The 19,610-nt window shown below is 43.6% G+C and overlaps 2 protein-coding genes across 5 annotated transcripts; one reads left to right on the plus strand and one right to left on the minus strand.

Moving 5' to 3' along the window:
- Positions 1-4,877: 4,877 nt before the first annotated feature.
- On the plus strand, positions 4,878-6,103 carry LOC106831714 (olfactory receptor 52B4-like). Its single transcript, XM_070490871.1, has one exon. It carries the CDS (start codon positions 5,007-5,009, stop codon positions 5,955-5,957), a length of 951 nt encoding a protein of 316 aa, XP_070346972.1. The 5' UTR covers positions 4,878-5,006; the 3' UTR covers positions 5,958-6,103.
- Positions 6,104-8,258: 2,155 nt separating this feature from the next.
- TRIM21 (tripartite motif containing 21) lies at positions 8,259-18,005 on the minus strand. Of its 4 annotated transcripts, none has more exons than XM_014841946.3 (7): positions 17,444-18,005; positions 15,501-15,955; positions 14,915-15,010; positions 13,598-13,828; positions 11,708-11,730; positions 10,922-11,022; positions 8,259-10,636 (listed from the first exon to the last, which is right to left on the minus strand). In XM_014841946.3, the coding sequence occupies exons 2-7, from the start codon at positions 15,906-15,908 to the stop codon at positions 10,086-10,088; spliced, it is 1,410 nt and encodes a 469-aa protein (XP_014697432.3). In that variant the 5' UTR covers positions 15,909-15,955; positions 17,444-18,005; the 3' UTR covers positions 8,259-10,085. The 4 variants fall into 4 exon arrangements, with proteins under 4 accessions (XP_014697432.3, XP_014697433.3, XP_070346970.1 ...); XM_014841947.3 differs by having other exon boundaries at positions 17,215-17,458; XM_070490869.1 differs by lacking the exon at positions 17,444-18,005 and adding an exon at positions 16,616-16,636.
- Between the last annotated feature and the right edge of the window lie 1,605 nt (positions 18,006-19,610).

Consider the following 19,610-nt stretch of genomic DNA (forward strand, 5'->3'; position numbering starts at 1 on the left):
TTGTTTGTTATTTTCCACATATGAGTGAAATTATAAGGTAATTGGCTTTCTTTGTCTGAATTATTTTGCTTAGCCTAATACCCTCAAGGTCCATCTATGTTGTTGCAAATGGCAAGATTTTGTCTTTTTTATGACTGAGTAGTATTCTATTTTCTATGTATACCACATCTTCTTTATTCATTCATCCATTGATGAGCACTTAGGTTGGTTCCAGGTCTTAGCTATTATGAATAAAGCTGCAATGAACATAGGGGTGCATACATCTTTTCAAATTAGTATTTTTGTGTTCTTTGGATAAATACTCAGAAGTGGAATAGCTGGATCACATACTATTTCTAATTTTTTGAGGAATCTCCATACTGTTTTCCATAGTGGCTGGGTCAATTTACATTCCCATCAGCAGTGTATGAGGGTTCCCTTTTCTCCACATCCTCTCCAACACTTGTTATTTCTTGACTTTTTAATAATAGCCATTCTGAAGGATATTAGGTCATAGCTCATTGTAGTTTTGATTTGCATTTCCCTAATAATTAGTGATGTTGAACATCTTTTCAATCACAGAATATTTTTAACAGAGAAAAGTGGGAGCCGTATATTCAATAATAGTAGAATGGTTAAACACATTGTAGTACATCAAAAAGGTGAAATATTTTGTCACTCAATTTCTTCAGGAAATATTTGTAGAGTACTATGTGTGTGGTATTGTGTCAAACTAAAGACCAATGCAGCTGCATGAAAGCAGCTATGTGGTTTACAGAACATTTGTTACCATTGAAAATTCCTTTGTTATGACATTAAAGAGCATACCACATGTATAATATGATCTCAACAATATAAAAATCCATAAATAGGGGAGTAAAAAGCTTGGAGGGTTATCAATGAAAATTTTCCATTGATAATTCCTGGATGATGGAATCAAAGCATTAGTTCAATATATGAAACAATATAAATAAATTTTCAGTGGATTTGATTTTGTTCAACATTTTATTATTTTTATTATTTTTTATTTTTTATGAGGAACATTGCCCCTGAGCTGACATTCATGCCAATCTTCCTGTATTTTGTATGTGGGATGCTGCCACAGCATGGCTTGATGAGTGATGTGTAGGTCTGCCCTGGGATCTGAACCGGTGAAGACTGGGCTGCTGAAGTGGAGCATGTGAACTTAACCACTATGCCACCGGGAGATTCCCCACTCAACATTTTATTATGGTGCTGTCAACAGACACTTGCTACATGTTGGTTGAATGGGTGGTGAATGAATAAATGAATGTTTGAGAGAATCTATGGGATTCCAGCTCCTAAAGTGCTTCTGTGCCTTCTGGAAGTCAGGGCTAAAGAGGATGAACTGGAATAAGTTCTGAGGCCTTGATCAAGGTGCCTAACCATATTCCCATCCTCTGCCCTCACCTCTCCCCTCTAAAACCTCTCTCCCACCTCCTTTTCTCTGTCAAGCTCACATAACCTCTCAGGCACACTTTTCACAGGGGGCTTCTGGTGTTCAGACAAGGAAGAGTTAAGGGATTTACAGTGATTTCACTGGCAGCAGAGGAGATCCTAGGGGAGAAGAAAGGTACACGAATAAGCCCATGGTCCCCAAAGATGCTCAGATAAAAAAATAATTTGCCCTGCATTTCCTCCTCTGGCTTGGTCCCCTGACCACCGCACATAGTCTGCTGGGTGTAGAAACACTCTCCCATCCAGGAAGGGGCATGGCTCCAGTCTGGTTCCTGATGGCTGAGATGGACAACGTGGGGTAAGGAGACATGAAGGTTGGTACTGACCAGGATAGTCTCGTGCCTCTGTGGGCCCTTCTGCCCAGGGCATGAAAGGTGGGGTCTGACTGTGTGTGGGGACAAAGAAGGTGGGAAACACTGAGTTTATTGATGAGAGACACGGGAAAAAATAATGGATTGCTTCCATCATTTGGTCACCCAATAGAGGCCATTTTTGGCATTCTCCATCCCATGAGGGGAGAGTCATAGAGGACAGAACAAAATGTTTCTCCAGAAGCTTTGTGGCATGGTGGAAATACTTGTGGAAAGAGAAGCAAGAAATCTTCTTAACTCACTTCCTCTGTGACTTGGGAAAATTGCCTTTCCTTCTGTGGCCTTTGTAAGTAATAAGTTGTGTGGCAAGATTAATTCTAATGCAGAGGCTTGCAAAATTTTTTTGTAAAGGGCAAGAGTAAATATTTTAAGCTTCTAGCATGGTCTCTACTGCAACTACTCAATTCTGTCCCATTAGAACAGTCATAGACAATAAGTGAATAACTAGACATGGCTATGTTCCAATAAAATTTTATTTACAAAAGCAAGCAGTAAGCAGGATTTGGCTCACAGGCTGCAGTTTGATGACACCTGGTATAAAGTGCCAACCAGCATTGATATTTTGTGTCTCTGACTCATGCGTGGGCAAATCAAGAGTGGAACTGGTGAAGCATGGGTGTTGCCCTATGAACTGCATTTCTGTGAGAGTCCCTTCCGGCATAGGCAAGGGACCGTAAGGCTGGAGGCAGGAGTAAGAGTGGAATGACCTCTGGAAACTCAACCTCCCTGAGGAAACTGATTTAATGAGAGGAGAGTCAGTGTGCTGAATGAAGATAGGCCAATTTATGACTTAGATAAGTCATAACTTATCTCTGTGAGAGTGAGTTTGACCAGGTAATGACTGTGTCTGAATTTGGATAGGTATAGATGTGAGGGCAAGTTTAAAAGTATGTGTGTGTGTGCATGTATTCATAGTGAAGGGCTGTTTGTGTGAATAGTGAAAATGTGTGTTAGTGCGTAAGTCTTCACTAAAATTTGTCTGAGTGAAGGTGTGTGTGGTGACTGTATAAATGAGTATGTGGGATAACATGCATCTGAATGGAAGTTTGTGTATGTTTGTGGATTTGTAGCAGGCTGCGCTGGAAGTGAATTCAGGTAGGTCTCACTGTAAAGCCCATATCATTTTTCCTGTATTACATGGTCTTAGACATTGTGGAATAAATAGGAGAATTAGAAGGGAGTGGGGAGGAAGCCAAAGAAATATGGTTTAGGTAGTCAACATAAGAAAATAGAAGTTTTTAAAGCTAATGGAAGCTTTGCCCTTACTAATCTTGGATTCAAATATCAGCTTAGCTACTAACAGGTTGTTTGACTTTGGGCAATTACTTATCTGAGTCAGTTTTTTTTTGCATGAACTAATGTCACTTCAATTTCATAGGTTTTGTGTGATGATTAGAAATAATGAATATATCTAACACTCAGTATTTAATGGTTGCTATTATCAAAGAAGTATTAATAATAGAAATTGGAGATTACTAATGATAAGAAGTTAAAAGTAACATTAGATTTGGCAACTGTGATATGATAGACTATTTTAGAGAAGGAAGCTTTACTGCCATATTGGGGTTATAAGTCAAATGGCATTGGGTAAAGATTAAGAGGGTGGTGAGAGGATAGATGAAGAGAGAGCACATCCTTCCTTTTGTGAACCCAAGGTGAAACGGGAAGACACAGTTGAGCACATTTATACACTAAGGAAAAGGAGCCAACAGAGAGGAAGAGTTTGAAATTACTAGAGTGACACATTAACGGGGAGAGGTACTCACAGGGAAGAGAAGGTTAGGGTCTAGGGCACAGATGGAGGGCTAAGCCTTGAATAGGAAGGAGAGGGAAAAGATGAGGCAAATATAAATAAATTGGTAGGTGGCAGAGTGAGGGTAGGGAGATTAAGGGAAAGAACAATAGATGATTTTTTTGTTCTTCTCCTTGAGCCAGGAGTCAGGAAATCACAATCACCTGATGATGGGGACCAAGGTGGAGTAGGGCAGCCATGCAGTGATTCAAAGGATGGTATGGGCAGCCAAATTCTAGCTCCACCATTTACTAGCCAGGCGACTTTGCATGGGGGAACTATTTAAACTCTTGAAGCTCTGTTGGCTCATCTATCAGTAAAATGGGGGAAATGACCTGTTATCTCACACTGTGGTGACTGAGGTAGCGTCCATGCAGTCCTTAGCACAGAGCCCTCCTGACTGATCTCTGTCTCCATTCTCCAACCCTCCTCCTCCCTTCCCTACCCGTCTTCCACAACACTGCAAGAGGGAGCTACCTAAAATGCTAACTTTACCATGCCATTCTCTTATTACAAATCCGTCAGTGTCTCTTCTTGCTCAACATAAATTTTAAACTCCCCAGAGTAGCGCTCAAAGACCTCAGTGATTTGGCCCCTCCCTTACTGCCTGGCATTATTTTCTACCATGTCCTCTTTGCTGTGGTAACCCTGAATCATCATAATTTTCCTCCAAACTCTGTGTCCTTTCAATCTCTGTGACTTTTCTCATGGTCTTCCCTCTTCACATAACTTTACATGGCAAGCTATTACTTATTCTTCGAGGTTCAACTCAGGGTGGCACTTTGAGAAAACTTTTTCTGAATTCCTAGGAAGCTCACCGTGTTTCCACAGCTCCCTGTGTTTAAATTTTTCTCCTCATTATCTGTGTTATATAGATAGATATTTTGCTTAATTTTCTGTCTCCTCCCAAGTAGGTCCTCCAGAAGCCATGGGAGGTGCTCAGTGAGGTTTGTTAAATTGCTAGTCAGCTCAGTTACCATTTTCCTTTTGAGATGCAGATCACATTCTGATGGTCAAAGTGGAACCTGCAGGATCGGTTATTCACAGCTCTTAACTGCTTACAACAACCCAAGACTAAGATCTATGGTGTTAAAGAGCTGGAACAACTCTTTTACAGATGATCTAATCCACCTTCTCCCCAACTTAAGTTTTAAAGTGATAAGAGAGAGACCCAGAGCAAGGAAGTAATTTTACTGAGATCACATAGCAAGTAGGTGAATGGCAAGATGTTCTAACCCATGTTTCCTGACTTCCTGACCAGGATGCTATCACTGCTCATCCAGTAGAAAAACCTCCCCTACTCCAACTCTATTCACCTTTTTTGGAAGAGAGAAGAGGTGATTGCCAAATCCTATACACCAACACTCAGGTGTTTTGTTCTGGGCATGGCAACCCCCAACCACACTGGTACCAGTCACTCGCTCTTCATTCTTCTGGGCATTCCTGGCCTGGAAGACCAGCATACATGGATCTCTCTCCCATTCTTTATTTCCTACCTTGTTGCTGTCCTTGGGAATAGCCTCCTTGTCTTCATCATCATCACTGAACGCAGCCTCCATGAACCCATGTACCTCTTTCTCTGCATGCTGGCTGTGGCTGACCTGATCCTGTCTACTACCACTGTGCCCAAAGCCCTGGCCATATTCTGGTTCCAAGCTGGGGAGATCTCCCTTGATGGCTGTGTCACCCAAATCTTCTTCATCCATGCCACCTTCATTGCTGAATCAGGGATTCTGTTGGCCATGGCATTTGACCGCTATGTGGCCATCTGTGACCCACTGCACTATAGCACAGTGCTCAGTCATACAGTAATCATAAAAGTTGGCTTGGCTGTGGTCCTGAGAAGCTTCTCTGTGATACTCCCAGATGTGTTCTTGGTGAAGAGACTGCCTTTCTGCCGTAGCAATGTGCTACCACATACCTACTGTGAGCACATGGCTGTTGCCAAGTTTGCTTGTGCTGATATTCGTGTCAATGTCTGGTATGGCTTGTCTGTCCTTCTCTCTACTGTAGTGCTAGATGCCCTGCTCATCTTGGTTTCCTACACCCTCATCCTCAATGCAGTCTTCCGCCTTCCATCCCGAGGAGCTCGGCAAAAGGCCCTGGGCACGTGTGGCTCCCACCTTGGGGTCATTTCCATGTTCTACTTGCCTGGCATTTTTACTATAATTACCCAGCGGTTTGGGCAACATGTTCCTCTCCATACTCACATTCTATTGGCCAATGTCTGCATGTTAGCCCCCCCCATGCTGAACCCCATCATTTATGGGGTCAAGACCAGGCAGATTCGAGAACGTGTGGTGAGTACTTTGTCTTCATATTGGAAACACTGCTGAGTTTGTGTGACTGATCAGGTGGTATGTTTACCAATGTAGGCTCTCACATTTTCTTTGCCCACTTTGTAGATTTATGAACTAAGGGTTCTGCTGACTGTGAACAAAGTGATTTGTCATGATTTTGACAGACTGCCATGTTACCTTGAGAAAAGTAGTATTTAGAAAAGAGTTTTTGGATCAGAATTAGATTTGAATCCTGGCTTCACCAAAAATGATGTGTTTGACCTTGGGGAAGTTACTTATTCTCTTAGAGACTCTTCTTAGCACATGTATAGGGTCCCTATCATCAAACCAGGCTAAATCATATTGAACAATGAGAATTATTTCCTATAATGAACTTATCTGGGACGTTGTAGTTAAAACAGCTAGAAAGAATATATGTTAATTTAATCATATATGCAATCGATAGTAAAAAGAAAACCGCTTTGTATTAGAAATGGGACCAATGGAACAGAATATAGAGAGCACAGAAATAAACTCACGCATATAAGGTCAACTAATCTTTGATGAGGGTGTCAAAGAATACAAAATGATAGTCTTTTGTCCACATGCAAAAGAAATTGGATTCATCTTACACCATATATAAAAATTAACTAGAAATGAATTAATGACTTAATAAGACCTGAAACTGTAAAACTCCTAGAAGAAAACACAGGGAAAAGCTCCTTGACATTTGTCTTGGTAATGATTCTTTTGGATATCACACCAAAAGCACAAGTAATAAAAGCAAAATAAACAAGTGGGACTACAGCAAACTAAAAAGCTTCTGCACAGCAAAGGAAATCATCAACAAAACGAAAAGGCAACCTATGGAATGGGAGAAAATATTTGCAAATCATACATTTGGTAAGGGGTTAATATCCAAAAAATATAAGGAACCTATACGACTCAATAGCAAAAAACAAAACAAAACAAAACAAAAACCTGATTAAAAAATGGGCAAAGGACCTGAAGAGACATTTTTCAAAAATGACATACAAATGGCCAACAGGTATATGAAAAGGTTCTTAACATCGCTAATTATGAAGGAAATGCAAATCAAAACCACAGTGAGATATTACCTCACACCTGTTAGAATGGCTATTATCAAAAAGACAACTAAGTGCCGGCAAGGATGTGGAGGAAAGTGAACCCTTCTGCACTATTGGTGGGAATGTAAATTGATGCAGCAACTATAGAAGACAGCATAAAGTTTCCTCAAAAAATTAAAAATTGAACTACCATATGATCCAGCAATCCCACTTTGGGATATATATTCAAAGGAATTGATATCAGAATCTTGAAGAGGAAGATATCTGTGCTTCCATGTACATTGCAGCATTATTCACAATAATCAAGACATGGAAACAACTTAAGTGTCCATCGACAGTAAATGGATAAAGAAAATGTGATGTATATAATGGAATACTATTTAGCCACAAACAAGAAGGAAATCCTGCCACTTGTGACAACATGGGTGAACCTTGGGGGCGTTATGATAAATGAAATAAGTCAGAGAAAGACAAATACTGTTGCCTGGAGGCAAGGGGCAGGAGGTGGGGGAAATGGGTGAAGGTGGTCAAAGGGTACAAACTTCCAGTTATAAGATGAATAAGTTCTGGGAATGTAATGTACAATGCGATGACTATAGTTAGTAATACTGTATTGTATATTTGAAAGTCACTAAGAGAGTAGATCTTCTAAGTTCTCACCCCCCCCAGCTCACACACACATATAACTGTAAGGTGATGGATGTGTTAACTAACCTTATTGTGGTGATCATTTTACAATATATAGGTACATCAAATCATTATATTGTACACCTTAAACTTACGAAATGTTATGTCAATTATATCTCAATAAAGCTGTGAGAAAGAAAGAAAATTTGGTACATATGTACAACAGAATATTATTCAGTTATAAAAAGAAGGACATTATACTAAGTGCAATAAGCCAGACGCAGAAAGACAAACAGTGCATGATTGCTCATATATGTGGAATCTAAAGAAGTCTACTGCATGGGAGTAGAGAGTAGAATGGTGGTTGGCAAGGACACAGGGGTGGGGGAAATAGGAAGATGTTGGTCAAAGGGTACAAACTTTCAGTTATAAGATGAGTAAGTCCTGAGGATCTAATGTACAGTACAGTGACTACAGTTAGTAATATTATATCGTATACTTGGAATTTGGTAAGAGTTGATCTTAAGTGTTCTCACCACACACACAAAAGGTAACTATGTGAGGTGATGGATGTGCTAATTAGCTTGATTGTGGCAATCATTTCACAAACTATATATATATATATATATATTTAAACTACATCTTACATATATATCATTTTTATTTGTCAATTATACGCAATAAAGCTGAAAACAATTTAAAACATAAAAGTTTCATAAATTAAAAAAAGGGGGCTCACCATAATCTTTAAATTTCTTGATTATACCTTTATCATATGGCTGCAATAAAACTAAAAAAATATAAACAGGATCTTGAATATGCATGACAGAGTAAGCAGTGAATAAATATAACTTCTTTTTGCCTTAGCTTGTTTATCTTTAAAGTTTTAGTATATTAATTTCTGCCTCTTCTAATTCAAAAGAAGTTTTGGAATCAAAGATGACAAAATTCAACAGGCCTTATTTGCATTTTAAAGGATAATATTATTTGAAATTGGAATTGGTGCTGGCAGAGTCTTCCCTCATTTCTCAGGAGAATTTTTGTGTGACAGGCAGAGTGGTCCTAAATCATCTGTTAGAAATTACCGGTGGGGATAAAAGTTGAGATACTGTGAAATCTCCACTACTTAACTTCTTTTGGTAGAGACCAAGGGGATGGTAATTTGTCATCTGCGTAATGTGCACCCTCAAGTATCAGGGTAACCCGACATGCCAAGGTATTCGGATTTTGAGAAGTGAGAGCATTTAAGTTTATACGTACTGAGGGCAACCTGAGATTCTATTTTAAATAAGGAATCAGGGTTCCTGGAAAGATATGGCTCTTCCACACCCTACTATTGCTCAGGTGTAGAGCTTCATTGTTCCAATCTTAAAAGCTTAAACTCAAGAAAGCGTTTGCTGTCACCAAGTGATGCTGTTACCTTAGTCCTGGCCTTCATACCAATCAGGGTTCAACTGGAGAAGCAGAACTAGCAGGAGGTAAATATTAAGAGATTTATTGCAAGGAATACGGTTACACAATTGTAGGGGCTGGCGAGGCAAGTCCTAAATCTGAGGCAGGCCATCAGGAAGGGCAAGCTGCAACTCTCGGGCAGGAGCTGAAGCAGCTATTCACAGGTGGAAGCCTCAGGTCTGCTCTTAGAGCCCTTCCCTGGATTGTCCTAGATAAGCTGGGTGGGCCTAATTCAATCTCCCTTACTTAAAGTCTAATGATTATAGACTTTAATAACATCTACAAAATACCTCACAGTAACATCTAGATGGGTGTGTGATTGAAAACCTGGGGGCTTATACCTTTGCCAGGTTGACACATCAGAATATCATCACACCATTTAGATTGATATGCTCTTTAACCAACTCTACTATCAACAAGATACAATTGGGAGATAATGGTGGGAATAGGGGAGGCACAGCAGGCTGGATATTTAACATGGCAATCTAAGGCATGCATAATTCAGCCTTTATTTAAAAAGTATGGCTGTTTTTCTATAGGCAGTGTGGAGCCACTTATGATCGGATGTGCGTATGGTGGAAAGATACTCCCAGATGTGTACGAGAACAAGGACTGAACGGGATAGATTGAGGCCCAATTTATTTAGGAAGTCCTTCTGCAAACCATGCAAGATATATAATGGAGATCTGAGCAAAGGCCTAGCGATGGAGAGGAGAAAACAAAACTTGAGTCACATGAAGAAGATAGAAACATGTTTTGGTTGGTCTGGATGAGTTTGAGCCAAATATAAGTAGTTTGCTTCATGGAGGGAATCATAAAGCAAACCAGGGCAGGAATATTGATGTTGAAGGTCTTTTGACACAGGCTTTCAGTGACCTCCTTGCCAAAGTCTGCTTGCTGGTATCCTGACACCTCTGGAGAGACAAAGGTGGTTCAGAATCCAGGGGCAAATGAGGCAGGGTCAGGGGTTGAGAAGGGTGTCGGTATCCAGAGAGAGCTCTCAACAGTAAGTGGATCCCTACCAATCCAACCTTAGTGGACAGAGGGTTAGAGGGGCTGCATTTTTTCCTCCATCGTTGAAACCAGGATTAAAGAAGGGCCGCAGAGATCCAGTGAAGGCACATTCAGAGAAGGTGTAGATGAGGGAGCCATGGTCAGTAATGTTGTAGAAGGAGACAGTGGCGGCCTCATAGTCCAGGAAGATCCCAACTTGGCATGGAGGCACCTGAAGGTGGAGGGGAGTCTGGGGGTAGGTGCCAGCCTCATATTTTTGTTTGTTCCATAGCCAAATTGCCCAGAAACCATTCTCTGGGCTAAGCACAAAGTGCCCCTTCCTCTGCACAGAGTCTCTACAAACCCCCAGGTCCCAGGCCTCCTTTCCCGTCACATCTACCTCCCAGTAAAATTTTCCAGAGTGGAAGTGCTGGGCACCCAGGACCATGGGATAAGTATCAAATCTCTCCTCATTTTCAGGCATTTTCTCCTGGGTGTTTCCAAGCCTCACGTTTCTCCGATCCTTTGAAAGGACGAGCCACGGATTGGCTGTGTGTGAGTCCAGAGTGATGTGTACTGCAGAGAGAAGACCACAGTCAGGCCAGGACAGTGTGAGGAGTCAGTAACCCTGTGTCTGTGGGGGCATGGGGATGACTCTCAACCTCTCTATGTAAGGAAATGACCCCCTAGCCAGCTCCAGCCCTTGCCCTGACCTTTGGGGGTACTACCTTCCCTATCTCCATCCTTGTCCCACCTGTTCTAACCTGCCATCTCTTCCCAACCCTGGGACATACTCTGCACCTTTGTTATCCCTTTTTGCTCCCCAGCAGGCCAGTCCCACACTCCTGGCGCTTGCCTTACCTCCATACGACCTCAGCATCCTCTTCAGCCCTGGCACGCAGCACACAGTCCTCAGTTCTGGGGAGGCAATGTCCAGCTTTTTCAGGTCCCAGGACTCACTCCTGGGGGAAAATAGAGTTAGAGATCCATCCCCAACTCCCACCCCGTCCTCCCTGAAACCTAACACTATAACCTCCCTTGTGGATGACTGATAATTTAATTCAATGCAAATTTACCAACACCTCCTATATTAGGATCCCTGGGGGTGGGAGGCAAAAGGAGGTGGGATTTAGTTCCTATCCAGGCCTTCCTGGCTACATGGGCCTCTGCAGCATGTGGATAGTCTGTATCTCCTCTCCAAGCCTGAGGTCACCACACAAGCACTTCCCATTTCATTTTACAGGCAAGGCATCTGAGATAGGCTGAATCACTTCTGTAAGGGACCTCAAGGAGTCTTGCCCATGCCATGGGTCTTACTCATGACTCTTTATGGGAGGTCTGTCACTGGTTAGATTCTTTTTAAAGGAGTCCCAGCAGGCTGTAGACTCAGATCTTCCCAGAATTTGTCTGTTTGTCATGGCTTCACTTTGTGAAGATGTTATAGTCCAATTACTTTGGGCAACTCACCAACTGAGATGTCCATTCATTAGCCTTCTGAGACCAGAAAATATTTTATGGAGGACTGGGTCTTTGAGAGTAAGAAGTATGGGGAAAGCCTCAGTGCCTGTTTTTCTAACTCAATAACCTTTCTCACAGGTATCCATGCTTCCTGCCACCCCTCCTCTAACAAAGAAAACCCCTCCTTACCTTTCCAGGACACTTTTCACCTCCTGAGGAGAAGAGAGACAGAGAGTAAGTTCTGGAGTCACTGGTTTACCATTGACACTTCAGGCCTGTGGGTGATGCAATGCCACCCTCAGGTCCACAGGACACTGCTCTACCCCGCTCCTCTGGGCCAAGGCCCAAAAGACATTCTGACCAACTTGGAGCAGAAGGGATGTGTGGATGCTTGTGGGGTAACCAGAAACCCAGCATGGGGTGTGACCTATACTAGGGGAAGGATGATCAGGTTAAGGACTCTTAACTCAGAAAACAAATTAGGAAAACTAGATTCTTGGGGAGAGGCAGCAGAAGAGAGTAGAAAGAGGCAAATAGCTCAGCCTGGCTGAGGCCCAGAGACAGTCACAGGGAAAGAATGGCCGAGTCAGGATGCACAGAAATTGCTCTCTCCCATTTGTGGGCTTGAGTGGTTTGGGGAGGAAAGGCTGGTTAGTTCAAGTTCTGTCCTGTGCTGTAGTTGATGTTGCCCCGTAATGTAGGTGAAATCAAATCATTTGAGAATATTCTGTTTCAGGGGTCAGGAGCCCTTACATGGGAACTGGCAGGCTCCTAGGCCCAGTCAAAAGTACACTAGAAAGCTCGGCTCCATGTTAGGCACAAGCAAGATTTAGACAATGGGAAGGAGAGAGCCTGCCAAATCAAGCCAATCCAGTCAAGCTTTGCATAAACCAGAAAGACAATGGCTTCATGACCACCTCTGACTGGGAGAAAGTGAAAAGGTGTGGGAAAAGGAGAACGATAGGGTATTACAGTAGAGGGGACTTTTGAGACTGTCTAGTCCATAATTTCCCCAAGTGAGGCAAACACGAGTGGATGTGAGATGTCAAGTAGAACAAACATTGATGAATTTTTAAAAAATAGGTATGTACTTATTTTAATCTTAGCTATACCTCTTACTATTTGGGTGAACTTGGTCAGGTTATTTAGCTTTAGTCTCTCACTAAAGTCTCAACATGTCTGTGCCTTGGTTTTCTCATTTATGAAGTGAGGATGATGGCAGCACCCATCTCATGGCATGAGGGATTAATGCCTGGCACGTAATATGTGCTATTTAAGAATTTGTAGTTATTATTATTGTTATGAAATAAATCAGAAAAAATATCAGTGACATAACACATGATTTCTTGGCTACTATTGCTTAGGGCAAATTTCCTTTTAAAATAAATTTATTCAGGTAAAAGAGTGAGACAATTTAAAGAAAAGGAACATGCTAAAGTCATTTGAGTAGTTCATAGAAGTAGCAGAAATTGTAAAGATGACACATTTATGACTCAAGTTTGGGAAACCCTTATTATTTAGCCCACTCCCTGCTCCTTGTTTCACAAATGGAGGAATTAGGTCTGGGAAAGGAAAATAACCTAGGGCGACGGAGAGAATTGGTGGCAGGGCTGGGGCTGGGCTACCGTCTGTTAATTTTCAGTTCAGTGTTTCTAGTTACATCATGTTTACGAAAATCTTCCCATGGCCCAACACTCACCTAAGAGCCTTCATGGATTCTCTCATTTCATCCTTATAAAAATCCTTCGAGATATGTAATTTATAACATCCATGTAACATATGAGAAATCTGATACTCAGATTAAGGGACTTTCTCAAGGTCACAAAGCCAGTACATGTTGGAACAGGCACTTCCTAGGGATGTCCTTTTCTTTTAACTGCCCTATGGAATATTCTCTCCTAAATCTGTACCTGTCCATGCCTTGAATGCAAACCACTCATGGGTCCAAATTCCAGTTTGATTTATTTAAGAAAATTCCAGCGACTGGATTTCTATTTGCTCTGATGGTAGCCCCAGAGAGCTCTGGCTTTTTTCAGATACTCCTTGAATCTCAGAGCGGGGACTGTCCCCAGGTCTCACCTGCAGCAGCTCCAGCGCTGAGCCCCGACTCCTCCTCTCCAGCTCCGAGATCAGCTCCTGCAAGGCCTGGCTCTGCTGGGCCAGCTTGGCCTCCGTCTCCCCAAGGACTCTCAGCTGTTCCCTCTCATCCTTCTCCAGTTTCTGCAATTGCCTTTGTTCCTCTTCCGCCAGGAAGTTTTTCTGCTGCATAAACTCTGCGTGAATCCTCAGTTTGTGCATCTCAACCTTCCTCTTCAGTGTCAATGGAAAGAGAGAGGTGGTTTTTATCAAAATCTCACAAGCTTCAGGAATGGAGGTGTCCATACCTATTTCTATTCCCTGTACACTCAACATTCTAGCTCTTTCTGGGAATAAATACACACACACAATTTTACCAGGGAGGTAGGCGGGTGAGGCTTCTGGGCCTAGGAGGGGAATGGGATTGGTGGGGGGCACTCTGTAGTTGCCCCACAACCACAGCTATGCTATCAGAGACTTTCCTTAACCTCTTTCAAAAGCCATTCACTGCCCAGATGTGCCCCTTTGTCTCATATCTCAGTGAGTTACTGAGAGAGTAACACCTGTCCTCACCCGCAACCACCTCACAAAGACAGGCTCACAAAACTGTTCCTAAGTCCTGGGGAAAGGGGGTCTTGGGATATTCTTTACTGACCTCTCCTGCTAGTGACTAGAGGGTCACCTGATGACAAAGGATGACCCCTTTTGCCACCATGGCCTGACTCATCCTGCCCCAGTTCCAAATCTTCCTCTTCTTGTATCTATCGGCCATGAGCTCCTTCCACTCTTTTCTAATCCCTGACCTACCCCACCTCCAAATAACTGGAGCAGAACAAGCTTTAGCTCCCCATTTAACTTTGGACCAGTGATCTGGACACAATCAAGTAACCACCTGGGCAGGCTGGTTTCCTAGCTCAGGCCTTGGTGGTTCCCTTACGTCTGTTCCTCACAGCCCTTGTCATTTCCTGACAGGCATAGCTTTGGGCCTCTCTCCTGGGATACTTCTGTCCCAGATGGCGAGGCACTGGTGCTGTCATCCCCTAAGACTGGGCTCAAGGAGCAGGAGCTTTAGCGTACGGCTTGTCCCTCAGCACCTTCTCCTGAGAGTCTCCATCTTTGTGTCAGATTGGGATCTCTTTGAGCTCCATCCTTTTCATTCCCTTCTATCAAGAGACCTAGAGGATGGCTGGTTCTTGGACAGTGAGATATACTGACTCTATCACTCCTCACACAGGCAGAGCTAACATTAGGGCTTTCTTGAGTCCAGGACCCTGGTCCCTGCCCAGGCTTCTAAGATTCCCTTCAGGATGTGACTCTTGCCTTCCAATCTGCTCTCTTTGTTGCAACATCCACTTCTAACTTCTCAGCCAACTCCTGCTTTGTTCCCAGTTTTCCTAATGCCAGCTGGAGCTTCTCCTACAGAGAAAGATAGCAAGTTAATGCCAATCAGACCAAGAAGTAGGATAGGGGGGCACGAGGTAGGGGAAGATTATCCTAGTTCTTAGAAAAGCCTGAGTGCAAAGGAGGAGGGAGGGGTGGAGTCTGATTGGGGTAGGAATCCTGTGGATGGGGAGATTTTGGAAAAAGCCTGATGTTGCTTACAAAATAGAGCTACACTGTTGGGGTGGGGGCACTACTCATTCCTAATTAACCAGGAGGCCACAAGGAAACATGAAGCTTGCAGCATTTTCCCGAAGCACATCCCCTGTTCCTGGGGAATGAGAAGGTTGTGCTGAGCCTTCATTTTCCCCCTTAAATTAGACATGGAAGGCAGGAGACTCCCTCCCTTTCTCTAACCCCTCAACTCTACAGATGACTCTCTCCCATCCCTGGCTCTGGGGAACGAAGCACTCATCAGGGCCCCATCTCCTTTCTACCTGTTTATGCCTCCATGTTAAGGCCTTACCTGGTACTCCTGAGCAGCCTCCTCAATAGGAACCGTGGAGTGGTCACGGTGTTTCCGGGACTGGGAACACACCAAGCAAAGGACCTTCCCATCTTCCTCACAGTATAGGTGAAGTCTCTCCCCATGCACCTCACACCTCTCCCCCTGTGTGCCCTCCTTGGCACTCTGGCTGATTTTTCTAAGGCTGTCCACCATGTTGGCTAGCTGCCGATTGGGCCGGAGGTTCCTGAGCATGAAGTTGTGCCGGCACACAGGACAGGTGCTGCCCACATTTTTCCCGACCTCAGAGATGCATTCGTGGCAGAAGCTGTGGCCACATTCAATGCTCATAGGCTCCACTGTGGGATCCAGGCAGATAGGGCACGTGACCTCCTCCCACATCATTTCCAAAGGCATTGCAGAGGCCATAGCGGTAACGTTCCTATTAAGCAGCACTGTGGAGACCTAATGGTGGCCTAGAGGGGAAGGAGAAATGTAAAGGAGGGGATGAGAAGGGTTGTGTGAGGAAGACAAAATAACTCAAAGGAAAACATGAGGGAGAGTGAACTGGAGGGGCTGAAAACAAGAAAAGACAAGAACATTAACCTGAATAACAAGAGCTTCTCGTCCATAGTCTGGGCCATTGACCCAGTCAGGCAGAAGGGGAAAGTGACTCCCCCAAAGAGACAGTGAAAATTGTTGGGAACCTCAGAGATAAAGATGTTTACAATTTTTCTTTCATCATGTCCATCTCTGCTTAAACCCTCAGTACCCAGGCTTTTCCTGTCCATCTTCTCCCATCTCAGGCTGCTGGTACTCCACTTTGCAGAGAAGTTAATCATAATAATAGCGACCATTTACCATGCACCTTCCTTGTGCCAGAGAAGGGGCTTGGCATATATCTTCATTAATCTTTGCAATGATCACAGGAGCTAAATATATGTTATATGAATATATATATATAAATATTTATATTCTTATATATTCTTATAAGTATACACTCATGCATCGCTTAACGACAGGAATATGTTCTAAGAAATGTACTCTTAGGCTATTTCTTCATTTTGCAATCAGAGTGTACTTACACAAACCTAGATGGTATAGCCTACTACACACCTAAGCTACATGGTACTTACCTTATGGGACCACCATCATATATGCAGTCCATCGTTGACCAAAACATTGTGTGTATATATATATACACACACATGTATATGCGTATGTGAGTATACACACACATGAATGTGGTAGAGCACTTCCTGGGCTCTTTCTCAGCTACTCCCAACCTGGTACCTGTCTTCCTTTCCTCCAGGGCAGAGACCCATACTTTTTTTTTTTTTTTTGAGGAAGATTAGCCCTGAGCTAACTGCTGTCAATCCTCCTCTTTTTGCTGAGGAAGCCTGGCCCTGAGCTAACATCCGTGCCCATCTTCCTCTACTTTATATATGGGACGCCTACCACAGCATGGCTTGCCACACAGTGCCCCGTGCACACTTAACCACTGCGCCACCGGGCGGCCTGAGATCCATACATTTCTAACATCCTGAACAGCCCTGCCCCTCTCACCTCCAGAGGGGGACTTTTAGGGATAGGAGTCTCAAGGACTGCAGACCTGCCCCACACTGTGCTACCCTGGACCATCCTCTGAGCTAGGTTCCCATCCTGTGTTCTCACAGTTTCAACCAGCAATTCGCCCCTCATCCCAGCTCAGGCGCCAGCAGCAGGGCAGACCTACTTTTTCCTCGGTGACTTTGGAAGTCATGTTCCCAGCCCAGCTCCTCGCAGAGAGCTGGCCAGCACAGGAAGAACTGCTGGGCCTGGGTTGAGAGCGACGGCGAAGGGAAAACTGAGACGGAAGCCTCTAGGGGTGGGGACTGGTTGGGAGGGGCTCTTCAGATCTGGGGCAGGGGAGAAATGGCCCCCAGGGAGGGCTGGGGGACCTCAGTCTAGCTCCGTTCACTCACCTTTTCAGGGCACTCGGCAGCTGGCAGCCGGTTCCTTATTTCACTTTCGATTTCCTGTCAGAGGCGAGTCTGAAAGGAGCGAGGCAGAAGGGGAGGAGAGTGGGAGGAGCAATGGGAGGGAGGTAAACAGAAGGCAGCGGGGGAGGGAGGGGCGGAGGAGGAAGAAGGAAGAGTCGGGGCAGCAGGTGTTAGAAGCTTCTGACGCCCCAGGCTAGCGTTTCTTGGAGGCTGGCACTGACCGACAGCTCCGCAGCATTTCGTCCTTGCTTTGCGTTCCCTCCCATGTCCTCATTATCTAATACAGTAAAATATCCTCTCTGCTAGGTGGAGGAGTCGCACTGCTCAGACGCTGGTCATCACCCCACACCTACGTGCTGTGCCCACCTGTGGGAGCTGCTCTTAAGGAGGTTTGGGTAGAGAGAAACTTGCCTGTAGCTCGCCCTCACATGCCACCGTCTGCTTCCTACTTCCAGAAACAGTTCCTGTTCAGGAGACTTGATATTCTTTTAACATCAGGGAGTGAGAGGTTTATTCCGCGTGACCCCAAGGCAGGTGTCACAGCAGTGAGTGATAGGAAGGGAAGTGACGTTTACTGAGCACCAACTCTGCACTTGTCACTGAGCTAGGGATTTCAGCAGGTTATTATTATGATTATTTTTTTTAAAGTTGTGGTAAAATATACATAAAATTTACCATCTTAACTATTTTTCAGTGTATAGTTCAGTGGCATTAAATACATTCATATTGTTGTGAGACCATCACCACTCCCTCATTCACAGAACTTTTTTTGTCTTGCCAAACTGAAACCCTGTTACCCATTAAACAATAACTCCTCATCCCCGCCGCGCGCGCCACCCCCCAACTTTGCTCTTGGCGCCACCACTCCGTTTTCTGTCTCTAGGAATTTGACTACTGTAGGTGCCTCATGTAAGTAGAATCCTACAGTATTTGTCCTTTTGTAACTGGCTTATTTCACTCAACATAAGATCCTCAAGATTCATCCATATTGTAGCATGTGGCAGGATTTCCTTCCTTTTTAAGGCTGAATAATATTCCATTGTATGTATATACAGTTTGTTTATCCATTCATCTCTCGATGGACACTTGGGTGGCTTCCACGTTTTGGCTATTGTGAATGATGCTGCCATGTCAAGTTATATTATTTAAGCCACACAACAATTTAGCAATTTAGGGGTTATTAAATTCATATTACAGGACAGGACACTGAGGCTGGAGTGACATGACTTGCTTGAAGTGACATAGTTAGCACAGGTGCATGAGAGTTAAAGACCCAGGGAAGACCTTCATTTTAGTGACAGCCCAGAGATAACAGGCTGCACTGTTGGTTCAACAGAGGCTGTAGGCACAGCTGGTAGGCATGTGGTCATAAGACGTAGAGGAGGAAAGAAAAAAGGGGAAGGCTGAGAAGACTAGAGGAATTCTCAATTCCTTCCAACTCAGACATTGTCTTTCTTTTTGTCTCTGTATAGCTTAAAGTAAAAACATCAGTTGAACTTTGCTTGATATTTTCTATACGTTTAGGGAACCTAAAAACACTTTATGTTTCTTTGAAAAATCTCCAGTTCTGTTTTTAAGAGAATTTGCTTAGTGAAAGGCTGCCGCTGTACTAAGATTTGTTTCCAGGAACGTAGTGCCAGAAAGCAAAGAGGAAACAGAAAAAAAAAAAAGGGAAGAAGAGACCTGTACGTGAATTTGCAGACACTCTGAAAATGACTCTTCTTCACATCACTGCAGACCCTCTGTTGTTGCCTGCAGGCATGGAGTAAGCCACTGTCGGGAGTAGAAAAGAGCGTAGGTCTCATGATATTGCAGCCATGGATTCAATGCTAACCTTGCGGTTTACTAGCTTTGTGCCACCTTTCTGAGCTTCAATTTTCTCATCTATTAAATAAGGATATTAATATGTCAATGACAGGGTTGCTTTGGTATATGTTCAATTATATGCACACAGATCAATTAACATGACATATGCATAGCTGCCACAGCCCCCACCTTGGTAATTGGCCGTAAGACCTAAGTTGCCCCTCATTCCAAGTTCCCCTCACACCCCCCCCCCCCAGGACTTTGGTACTTCAGTGTTCTTTTCCCCATGAGTTGACCCAAATCTTCATTCCCAAATGATCGGCGTCCTTAATGTTCCTGTCTT

This window comes from Equus asinus, chromosome 20 (genome assembly GCF_041296235.1).
Source record: "Equus asinus isolate D_3611 breed Donkey chromosome 20, EquAss-T2T_v2, whole genome shotgun sequence".
In the NCBI taxonomy this organism is placed as follows: Eukaryota; Metazoa; Chordata; class Mammalia; order Perissodactyla; family Equidae; genus Equus; species Equus asinus.

Coding starts and splice junctions, on each gene's coding strand:
- LOC106831714 (XM_070490871.1), top strand. CDS start 5,007: ATGGCAACCCCCAACCACACTGGTACCAGTCACTCGCTCTTCATTCTT.
- TRIM21 (XM_014841946.3), bottom strand. CDS start 15,908: ATGGCCTCTGCAATGCCTTTGGAAATGATGTGGGAGGAGGTCACGTGC. Junction 15,011..15,500: donor AGGCTGCTCAGGAGTACCAG/GTAAGGCCTTAA, acceptor CTTTCTCTGTAG/GAGAAGCTCCAGCTGGCATT. Junction 11,731..13,597: donor CAGCGCTGGAGCTGCTGCAG/GTGAGACCTGGG, acceptor TCTTCTCCTCAG/GAGGTGAAAAGTGTCCTGGA.